This window comes from Rhagoletis zephyria, unplaced genomic scaffold, assembly GCF_001687245.7.
Source record: "Rhagoletis zephyria isolate East Lansing unplaced genomic scaffold, Rhagoletis_zephyria_1.1 Rzeph_scaffold_00136, whole genome shotgun sequence".
In the NCBI taxonomy this organism is placed as follows: Eukaryota; Metazoa; Arthropoda; class Insecta; order Diptera; family Tephritidae; genus Rhagoletis; species Rhagoletis zephyria.
In genome coordinates, this window is record NW_016157220.1 from 247,580 (window position 1) to 259,434 (window position 11,855).

The window sequence follows — 11,855 nt, forward strand, 5'->3', positions numbered from 1 at the left end:
AGAAAGCATTACGTTTTCTAAACGTATAAAGAATCGCTACTTAAGCGTGAAATTAAAGCATTTTATTTTTTGTGAACGAAGCAATGAACATATGAACAGATCTCACCAAAATAGGCATAAGCGCAATTGCTTTAATTAGCTTAAAAGGATGCTTTAAACAAGATCTTAATATACATATCGTCATTTAAAGTAAAAAACCGCGTATGTGACTTTGCATAAATTATTTTCTAGAGAGTAAAAACACTCATATTTCAAAATGGTTCTCTTTTTTTATAAAGCAATCGCATTTCTGGATAGTATATTTCAGGACGAATGGATAAGTATTGAGCCAAGAGCTTGTGTGAGCAAATCCAATTTTTGGCAGCAAATGTCAGTTACGGGGTGTGGCAGAATGACGATACGCGGTTTTGTACTTTAAACGACGATATATATATATAAAGTAAATTATACTCTTTCTGTAGTAATATCTTTCATATCACATATTTTCATTTGTTAATTTAAAAAGAAAGAAGATTTCAATGCAGTTCAAAAAACTAAATTTGATTTATTTAAGGAGACTTTTATGAATTTTACTGAAAAGACTTTAAATACACTCTAAAATTTTTTTATTTATTTGCGCATATTAAGAGAGATAACCAGTTTCCTCTTTTAATGTGTGCAAATTCGCACGCCGTGTAATAAAATTAATCATTGCCTGTTTACTCTTACATACCAAATTTGTCGCAAGACCAAAATAACACATAAAATGTTTAAAACAAAATAATGTTTATTATTAGTAGGAAATGAGTAGTCCACTTGCAAACAGCGTTATGTGANTTTGTCGCAAGAGCAAAATTACACATAAAATGTTTAAAATAAAGTAATGTTTATTATTAGTAGGAAATGAGTAGTCCACTTGCAAACAGCGTTATGTGATTTTATAATAGAAAGTTATAAATTTGAAAAAGTGATTACGACAACAAGTAACATTTAAATTGAATCTTTTTATTATTACCTGAAATTTTTATAAAATTGTAACATAACATAACATGTCATAAGATAACATTAACAGTCTATACGATCTAAAGCAGCTTTCTAAGTTCATCAGAAGATTGATACTTTTGAAAGTTCATAAATAAATATGATAGCGACTTTTGGAAGAAGACTTAACATTTGATGCTATTTTTTTCAGAATATAAAAAGATTTTGCACTCTGTTGTTTGTGGACATGAAACTACTTTAAATACTGGTACGTAATCCGCCAAAAACTCACAATCGAAAAAATTTTACATAGCGCACTTTGCAAGTAGACTACTCAAATGTATTTGTAGTTTGAAAATTTTTGCAATTTTAAACATTCTATATATGTGTATATTTTAAAGATCCCAAGTTCAAAATCAAATACTGAACATCTTATACGTATACAGATTCTTGTTGAAAAATAGATACTTTTCAGTAGTAGTTTTACATGCTTTTTTTAGAGTGTACTTGCTACTTATTATATTTACTTTGCAAAATACTTATGCACAAAAAATGTACTTTACAAATTGAAATTACAAATGCTTGATTTTATTCACATGTATTCCAAGTCCTTAGGATGGGTTAAATTATGTCTTTTTCATGAAAATGTTTGGTTTTCTTACTAATTATGAGATGTATATGTAACAAAAAAAATTGGATACATTTTTGGCTTGGTCAGGGATACATTTTCTTGAGACGGCGCGGCAACACTGCATGTAAGTGCTTTTGTCTTTTCTCTTCCTTTTTTTCATTAGTTGTTTTACTTTGAATTTTAATTGCGTAACAGAAGAGTAACATGTTCGAAAGATCCACATTCCGTCATGCTACTCCACCTGCAGTGGTTTTCTCTTAACGCTAATTACATTAAATACATATGTTAATTAACTAAACATAAATTAAGAGCAAACGTACATATTTATATATCTGCGTATGTTAATTGACAAATTACGTTTATATATCCGTAGAGAGGTTAATATTGAAAGTTGCATTAGAGCGGTCCGAAACAAATGAAAAGTTAGACACTAATTTAAATACATATAACTAAAGTTTAAATACATATCAATGAAATTTAACTACATTTAAGCTTAAGGAATTTGAAGAATTTCTAAATTGTATTCTTTTTGTATATGTACATATGTTTACCAAATTAATTAATAAATGAATTGTACTATTTAACTAGGAATAATGAGGTGCTAAATTTATTTTACTGTGGGATGATTGAGCCTTATGTATGTATTGGTTGGGTTCGGCGATGCAAGAGGAATGTATCTCTCATAGGTTGGGTAGGGGAGAGCGGATAGGCGGTTTCGCGGCAAATCCACGGGGGTTGATCCAAATGATTCTCACTCCATATTAAGTCGGTCCGTTTCCGTAAGGGTAGGTTTTAAGGGCATTATCTTAATCGTTTAGCTGTTGTCTGTTTTATAAAATAAGATGCGCATGCAATTTTTTTGTATGGTCATGGACATGTATAAAGTAGTGAGCAAGAACCACCCTATCCGGCGAGCTATGAACCAGGCTGAAGCTAGCATGCACAGCTCATCTACCCGCAGGTTAATTGGAATGACTTCATTACAATTTTTTAGAGTGTATGTTCTAAATATGAGCCAAATCGGCAAGTAAATGCAGTTTTTAGGAATATCCTGACCCCGCGCCACCTAGTAAGCACATTTTTGGTAGAAATATTTCTGTTCCAAATATGAACCAAATCGGTCCAGTCGCTTAGTAGTTTAGTGACATACAATATACAGAAAACTCTATGGAATTGTGAAATTGTGACATCTCAACTTTCTTAATTGTTTGGCAACAACAGCAAAAAGTTTTGAGCTTTTTTTAACAGAAAAACCTTCACATAAGGTCCAAAAAAGCACATTTTACAGAATTGAAATCGGTTCAGCGGTTTGGTCAGGCATCGCCGTCATTTGGAAAACATTTTATTTTTTATTTATTTTTATTTATTTATTTTTCATTTCATTTTTATATATATAGATGACATTTTTTATAGATTATTATCTGATCTACAATTTTTGTCTAAACTAATTTTATGATAAACTTACCATTTTCCTGAAAATAGCGAAAAACCCGTTTTCGTGACTTTGACCCCGAGTAACTTTTTTCCAGGTATCATATCGATGAGGACTTTCTAGATTTCATTTATGATGGTGTTTTGAACAATCCTACGAATTTTCAGCTGGGTGGGAATTATTGTAACTTCACTCCTATTTTTGGTCTAATTTGACCGGACTATAATGCTGAAGTGACAGTTCTTGACTAGGTTTACGCGTCTTTTTTCGCCGAAGTTTTTTTTACGCATATTTTTTCGTGCCTAGTGACGATACAAACAGGCCTACGTTCAAAAGCAAAATTTATTTGTATCAATATTTTTCATAAAATTTTTTGATTACTATTTACAAAGAATTAATTAACGATGAACCTTTCCTAGGTTCCTACCAGTCAGCCTACTCGTCTTTTTTCATTCATGAATCCCTTGGCTATGGAAATTTGGTTGTATGTACTTGCTGCTTACGTGCTCGTTTCGTTTACTTTATTCGTGATGGCCCGATTTTCACCATATGAATGGAATAATCCGCATCCATGTATGAAAGAAACCGATATTGTGGAAAATCAGTTTTCCGTGTCGAATAGTTTTTGGTTCATAACAGGCACCTTTCTACGACAAGGTTCCGGTTTGAATCCAAAGGTAAGTTTGCTAGTACTATTGAAGTCAAAATATTTGAAGCATACCAATATTTTTCGAAGGCCGAGCTTTTTTTGGTAAATAAAGTTTTTTGGTTTACAACGATGAAAAAATATTAATTTGACCATTTTTCGAAATTCGAATTAATTTCGAAATTATAGCTAATTTTTTTTGCTACTTGGATTTTATTAAATTTCTCGCATTTAGTAATACATCTCGATTAAAGTTTAAAATTATTTGTTCCCATTTTAAGTTTTATTTCGGCATAAATTTTTGTTTGTAAAAATTATAATTTTAATAATCACTACCAATTTCTAAAATACTGTTGACTTCTTAATCGCTTTAAGGTGCCGTTTTGACCATATATTTTTGTGAAGTTCAGTGGAAATCATTTTCGAAAAGAAAATTTTCGAGCATGAGCTCGAGCAATTCGAGTTTTTTCGAGTAATTTGAGTAATCTTTTTTTTATTATATTGACATTTTTGGTAGCAACTTTTTAAATTTTTCAAATTATTGATATATAATGCAAAGATTGTTACATTGGTATTTAATAATAGATATAATTTATTTAACATGAATTAAAAAGCAGCTGCTGACAAATACAATTTAAAAATTTTCTTTTGTTTATGAAATTGTTGAAAAACTCGAAAATTTTGAACAATTATTTGAGCAGTTGAGCAATGGACGAGTTTCGAGCGAGTATCGAGCTACTCGCATTGCTCGATACCGGGNAGCTGCTGACAAATACAATTTAAAAATTTTCTTTTGTTTATGAAATTGTTGAAAAACTCGAAAATTTTGAACAATTATTTGAGCAGTTGAGCAATGGACGAGTTTCGAGCGAGTATCGAGCTACTCGCATTGCTCGATACCGGGTATCTAGAGCAGTGCCCGCCAAACACTTTCCTGGGAAACGAACTATATTCGGCCTTTCACATGTACACAATCGGCTCCTTACACGTACACAATCCGAACGTCAACAGAAAGAGTAGAAGAGCAACAAATTTTATTTAGTTACATGCAAACAATAGGCGAAGCAGGTTGATGACGCATTAATAAAGTAGGGACACTGAGCAGAATGAAAGAATATTCATTCACAAATTTTATAACACAATTTTTCGTTCATACACCCCTAGAAATAGGTAGTCGTGCTTTTTCTTCATATTAAAAGAACTTTGTGAATTATGTATTTTTTTTAATACCAGACTATGTAGTCCTCAATTAAAACATACAATATGTTTTGTTATTTATCTTTTGGTTTAATCGTTACTTTAAATTGTTCTTAAATGTCAAGTTTTACCTAATTTTAAAATAAATATATATTAGATATATATATTTTTATTTTATTTCTACTTGAAATCAACGAAATTTTCTTTTAATATTCAGAGTGCTCGAAGCACGTTGTCTTTTTTGCTCAGAAATCCACACTTAAATTATAAAAAAATAATAATAATTTTGTACAATACATACAAAATTTTACCAACTTTTTCCTTTCTTAGGGCCGTTAACTTTCATTATATGTTTCGATGTTGTTTAGATCTAAAAAATAGCGCACAATTAAAAAAACGGCAAAAAAAAGATACCAAAGTTTTTATAATAAGTAATACAATACAGAAATTTTTTCCGTGCATTACCACCAACACATTCTCATTTTTTGTTTCATAACTAATACATTCTCATTTTAAGACTTTTCTCTTTTTGGCGGGCACTGATCTAGAGCTCTAGTTCATAATAAATTGTATGCAAGAAAAATTCCTCTCTAGGGCTCGGGACAACTCAGTTGTTACAATAACAAGTAATTTTTAAGCAACAAACACAACCGACATCAATTCTCATATAAAAACTTAGATATACCGTTAATTTCTTAATGACCCAATGATCGGATCTAAACCAGTAGCATGGGACCTATTCTGAGACACCAGATAAAGAATTATGGAAATCGGTTAATGTGGTCCAAAGTTAGGCGGTAACATACATAAAAAAATATTCCGATGAACTGATAACTTCCTCCTTTTTCTGAAGTCCGTTAAAAAGATAAAAATTAATGAGGTAAATTATTATAAAGTTTTAGTGACTATATTTTAACATTTCTAATAAAATTTACATTAAAAAAATCTCAGCTCTCTCTCGTAACGATTTCGGTAGCGGAATTTGAAATTATATATGTTCTAGTTATCCAAAAAAAGCCTTTTAATAATAATATAATAGATTGGCACTTACACATATGTTAGTGTTTGGCCGAGCTTCTCCTCTGATTTGTGGCGTGCGCCTTGATGTTGTCACACAAAGCGGAGAGGGACCTACAGTTTTACGCCGACTCGGAACGATGATTGTATTTTTATGAGAAGCTGTTTTTCATGGCAGAAATACACTTGGAGGTTTGCCATTGTCTGCCGAGGGACGACCGCTCTTATTAAGAACAAACCTTTTTTCTATATTTTTGTGCGATTCTGCTTTGCCCCGGGCTTGAACCCAGGTGCTGTGGAGTGGATGCGCGCACTGCTTACCACTACACCACAGCGGCCGACAAAAGCCTTTTAGGGCGCTAAATTTTTGGCTCGGGGTATACTTTCCAGTCCATAAATTCAAAATTAAAAAAAAAAAATCTTCAAAATAAATAAAATTTTCACGAAATTTTATTTTTGGTATGAAAAATGCGATAAGATAATTTTTAACACAATTTTTGCTAATTAATTACCGAATCCAATAATTTCTAACCAATGCCGATATGCCGTTAACCCTATATCCGCAAGCGTAACAATTTCGCTGGTGCAATTGGTTATAACCCATGTTCCAATTATCAAAAAGAAACCATTTAGGGCGTAATATTTTTGGCTCGGGCCTACTATAGTAGACCACGGTAACATTTTTGTTGATACCTTGACAGTTCTGTAAGAGTTGTGCGGTTCCAGGAAAGCCTACCGCATTAAATTTGTCGACGAGTGAGTACCGCGCTTGACTCCACGCGTATGCCCTTTTTGTGGACTGGCGAGAAAATCGCGGGCCTACCATAGTAGTCCGCGCGAGTATTGGTCTTCCGACTTTATAATTTCGTTACTTTGAATAGGCGGTGCATCAGTGTTCCTAGAAACTGCCGCCGATGGCCAATTAAAATATTTCTCGATTTGATGAACATTGCTGCAATCGACGCTTTCATAATCAACCAAATTAATGTCAATACTAAAAAAAAAATCATTGGTAACTTCTGGCAAGAATACGTGTTGTTACTTCAGAAACCAAATGAGTGGAAGATTAATAATAAAAACTGTGGTAGATCTCTAAAAAAGCGTGGTAGAACGCGTAAACTATGTTTGCGGGTGTAATAGTATGTACATTCCCCAAAGTGTTTTGGGAAATAATACTGAAGGGACAGTTCTTGACTAGGTTTACGCGGCTTTTTTCGCCGAAGTTTTTTTTTCGCATCTTTTTTCGTGCTTAGTGACGATTAGGGAATCCAATCCCGCATAAAAATCGCAATCCCGCAAGCCTGCGGTATCGAGGTCATCAATCCTGTGGATCCGCGGGATTCGCGGCACTGAACAAAAAATCATATTATTTCCTTTAAGCAGATATATTAAAATTTTATATGTAAAAAAGACGATTTTATTTAGAAAATCTACGTATTTATTTCTAATTAGATTGACTTTTTTGATAATATTTCCGAAGGAATAATAAAGTATTTAAGGTCTCGTCTTTTAAATTCGACCTTATTTTATTACACATATACCCAGCAGCGGAAAACGCACGCTCGGCTTCAATACTTGTAGGTGGAACTTCACATGGTTATAAGCAGCTTCTAGGTGCTTTCCTCTATTGCCTCCGCATTGAAAAAGCGTCATTTCACGTTTCAATATCAGATCAAGAGTATTTGCTTGTGCAGATATAAGTACAGATGAAGCGTCGGCTACCCATTCAGTACGAAAACTACGCTCTAATTCAGCTTCTAATGTAGGAGGGGATTCACAATCTCTTGACAGAAGGTCTAAAGCCACGTTGTCGTCTGCATCATCGTCATCAATCCGCTGGGTTTCGGTTTGGGATTGTGGCTGAGCGTCGAACAACAGTATCTCAATTAAACACTTAATTTCGGTTCTTGGCGTTACTTTGCTTGGAAAAAAGAATGTATCTTCCTTATTTGTAGACACAGAATCTTGTTCCAGATATTTAGTTGGATTTTCCAAGTAAAGTAACACCGCAGTCATTGATGGTTGCCGTTCTTTTATCCGGCGACTTAAAGATGTTACAAGATCCCTGCTTAATCTGGTATTTTGCCCTTCCAAATTATTTAGCATAAAAAGCAATGTAGTTTCTGCAGTAACTAACGTTGCGTCGTCACGGCATAAAACATTTATAGCAAGTTTTATGGGCTCTAATGCACTTTCAATATCAATCAATGTTAAACATTCTTCATCAGTAAAGGAAAATGAGGATGGTGTCAGTTTAATATCAATAAGCGCTTTAAATATGCACTGTTTGACTTGGTTGAACCTCGTTATCAATGCTGCAAGACTGCTCCAGCGCGTTCGACAATCTAGAATGAGCTGTAACACCCTACCAAATTCTGTTTTGATATAATTTTGGAATAGATCATTCTTCATTGGAGATTTTGAGCTAAATAGTTTCACGATCTTTCGTGCTTTTTGAATCAGCTCCCTAAAGCAAACGAAAATATTCAATTAAAAACAAACCCGCATGCCTAATAATTTATTCATCCACCTGTATTTTGGTAACAAATCTACTTCTTGAAAGCCTTCTACAACTGAAAAGTAACCGCGCTCATCGTCATCATTTTCGCTGTCGCTATTATTACCGCCGTCACCTCGTCTATTTGCTACAGCAATATTTTGTACATAATTCTCTTCTGAGTCTACTTGTTGGTGTTTGTTTTCATATAGTACGTCAAGAACTGCTAACTGAAGCCCGTGAGCAAAGCACAGTTGATGATGCACTGGTAATATTCTGCCGACTTTCTTCATAACTGCAGCACCATTTGTTGTTACTGCGATGATATCTCGCTTCATGTCAATTTTAAACTCATTCCGTTTTTTTCGAGAGCAGTAACACAGACTTGTGCAGGAAAACTGCCTGCAGATTAATAAATAAAGCTTTTATACACACAAAACAATAACTAAAACTTCATATATGTATAGGCTGATTACGGTCTATTCTGCCTTCTATGTTGTCTGAAACTAAACTAGCAAACTAAATACCTGTATTTCTTACTAGCCCCAAGTTCCAGAGTTTCACAGATTCAGCAGTAAATAAATGAAGATTCAAATTTAAATAGCGACGATTCCTTACGGATGACCATTCATCGAAAGTTAGTGAGAATCGCTTTTGTGAGTTCTTCAGTGCTTCAATTTCATCGATAGTCTTCTTTTGAATCCATGCTCCGTGATACATTACCATAGTTTGTATCGTACTGGCAGAAGAAGGTAATCTATGGCCTTCTGATTCAAATAATTCGCGCATATCAATTGACTTGATAAACTTTGAGAATGGTATTCCATCCTTTGCTACCATTCTACACACAATTTCTTCCATAGAAACTTTTTTCTCGATGGGGAAGTAATCTGTTAATTTCTTTTTTTTGTTGAGGCCGACACTGACACAGATGAAACACTTTTGTTTAAGTGGGAACCTTGGGACGAGCTGCTTGTTCCCATTCCTAGCTCTGAATTTTCAATTCTGCTGTTGATGCTCTGCGTATCAACTATGTACATTCAATTCCGTATTATGCTTGGTTCGCAAGTGTGTGAGGAGCCCTTTAGTAGAGCGGGCAGAGATTTTTATTAGAGCAGGGCATAGTTTACACTTCCCTGAAAGCCCATCATCTGCCTTTAAAAAATGTTTCCACACTGCACTCGAGCTAGTAAACTCTTTATACACCACAGATACACTCATTTTTACTGAGAACACACACAATTTGCAACTCAAACAAGCTTCACTTCTCTACTGATTCGAAAAAGCCTCTGCTACAGCGAAGGCAATGTTTGTATGCTGTTGTGAAGCAAAATGTAAAGGCAAAACAAAGTACTAAAGTAAAATAACAGTAAATCATAGCCTCGTAGCGAGGGTTATCCCCGTACGCTCATATGCCCATACGTGGTGATTCCCCCGTCGTAGCCAGTGCTGTATAGTGTGACCAGGTTACCTTTTTGAGGCTAGATCTAGCAATTAATTTTAAGCCATAGCCTCGGAATTTTTGTTCTGACTTCGTGGCTGGGTAATTACCATACTAAAAATACTTACTATTTCAAAAACTACTGTTTACCGTTGAAAAATTACATTAACAGAGCAAAGCACCATTTCTTTAAGAACATACTTTCTTAGCTTTTACTCTTAGCGTCTTTTTAATTTTTTTCTGTAGTCCCGCAAATCCCGCGGATCCCGCATGTGTAATCCCGCATTTCTAATCCCGCAAAAATGGTGCGGGATCCCGCATTTGCGGGATTGGATTCCCTAGAGACGATACAAACCGGCCTACGCTCACAAGCAAAATTTATTTGTATCAATATTTTATATAAAATTTTTTGATTACTATTTACAAAGCATTAATTAACGATGAACCTTTCCTACACTCTAAAAAAATTTTGTTTAAATTTGAGCATATTAAGATTACACTCTAAAAAGTGCATGTAAACCTACTACTTAAAAGTGTTTATTTTTAACCAGAATCTGTTCAAGTATACGCACAAGATGTTCAAGATTTGATTTTGAACATGAGCTGTTTAAAATATACACATGAAATGTTTAAAATTACAAACATTTTGAAAGTAAAAATATATTTTTTACAAACAATAAATACTTAGTGCCAGGGGCGCACGCAGGAATATATTTTTGGGGGAATGGGTTTATACTTCTAAATATATATCACCAGCAAATACTGAAAATTCGCTCTTTAAAATACATTTATGAAAGGTTATCAATTCTTCGGAGTATTTTTACTTCTTTTATTTATTCCACCGCATAATTTTGCACCGCGTGAACCGATTCCAATAATTATTTTTTTTACCGGAAAGATGGTACCTTAAGGGTCGTCTCGTAATTTGGTTTAGATCCGATCATTAAATCATGAAAAAATTAACGGTTAAAGATGCACTCAACTTTCAAAAGTAATACAAAATTTTACAAAAGAATTTTAATATAAATAAATTAAATAATTTCACGAAATTTTTACACTTTTTTATTAATTTTCGTCGATTTCTGGTTTCTCATTTTTTAATAATTCGAATAACGAAAATTTAACTGAACTTGTATTTTTATCATGTAGCTCATTTTGGTGGAACGAATTCGAAGTTAGCAAATTAAATCTTCGAATGCTTATTAAGTACATATCAGTGGTAAACTTTTTTAGGCTGTAAAGTGTAAAAAGCAACAGTAAGTGAGTATGCATTGCATATTTTTAGGACAATGTTTTCATTCGCAGTTAAACTTTAAAGAGCTCTCAAGAAAAAAAGAAAAATTCTTACAAAATGACGCACAAGAAATGGAAAAGAAAATTTTTTCTTTCAAAATTTCTTATATCATAATAAATTTAGCCCCAAAACCCACCCCTTGTGTGCGCTACGTGACAAATTTGATATGTAAAAGTAAACAGACATTGTTTAATTTTGCGCACACTAGGAGAGGAAACTGGTTACCTCTCTTTATATGCGTAAATTTAAACGAAACTTTTTAAGAGGAAATTTTAAACATTTTATGTGTAAACTATGAACATGTGAACAATAAATGTTTAAAACTCAAAAAATAAATTTGAAATTTGTTCTACGCCTCACATATTATAAGTAATAGTAAGCAAGCAGTGTGTAAATTTGCATTCATTAAGAGAGGAAACTGGTGACCTATCTTAATATGCAAATTTACACACCGTGTTAATTAAACTAAACACTGCTTGCTTACTTTAACTTATCATATGTGTGGCGTATTCAAATTTGTTTTTTGAGTTCTAAACATTTATTGTCCACAATTTCACAGTTTACACATAACATGTTTAAAATTTCCTCTTAAAAAGGTTTGTTTCAATTTACACATAAAAAGAGAGGTAACCAGTTTCCTCTCCTACACTCTAAAAAAATTTTGTTTAAATTTGCGCATATTAGGATAGGTAACCGGTTTCCTCTCTTAATGAATGCAAATTTAAACACTGCTTGCTTAC

General features: G+C 33.3%; 1 protein-coding gene across 4 annotated transcripts in view; it reads left to right on the forward strand.

Moving 5' to 3' along the window:
* LOC108381406 (glutamate receptor ionotropic, kainate 2) overlaps positions 1-11,855 on the forward strand; it is a 446,498-nt gene that overhangs the window by 237,760 nt on the left and 196,883 nt on the right. For 3 of the 4 annotated variants that reach the window (XM_017637827.1, XM_017637841.1, XM_017637834.1), the window contains one exon: positions 3,443-3,700. The exons of the other annotated variant lie outside the window; for it this stretch is intronic. In XM_017637827.1, coding sequence (XP_017493316.1) covers positions 3,443-3,700 — 258 coding nt within the window. The remainder of the gene's footprint in view (positions 1-3,442; positions 3,701-11,855) is intronic. 4 annotated transcript variants of the gene reach the window in all.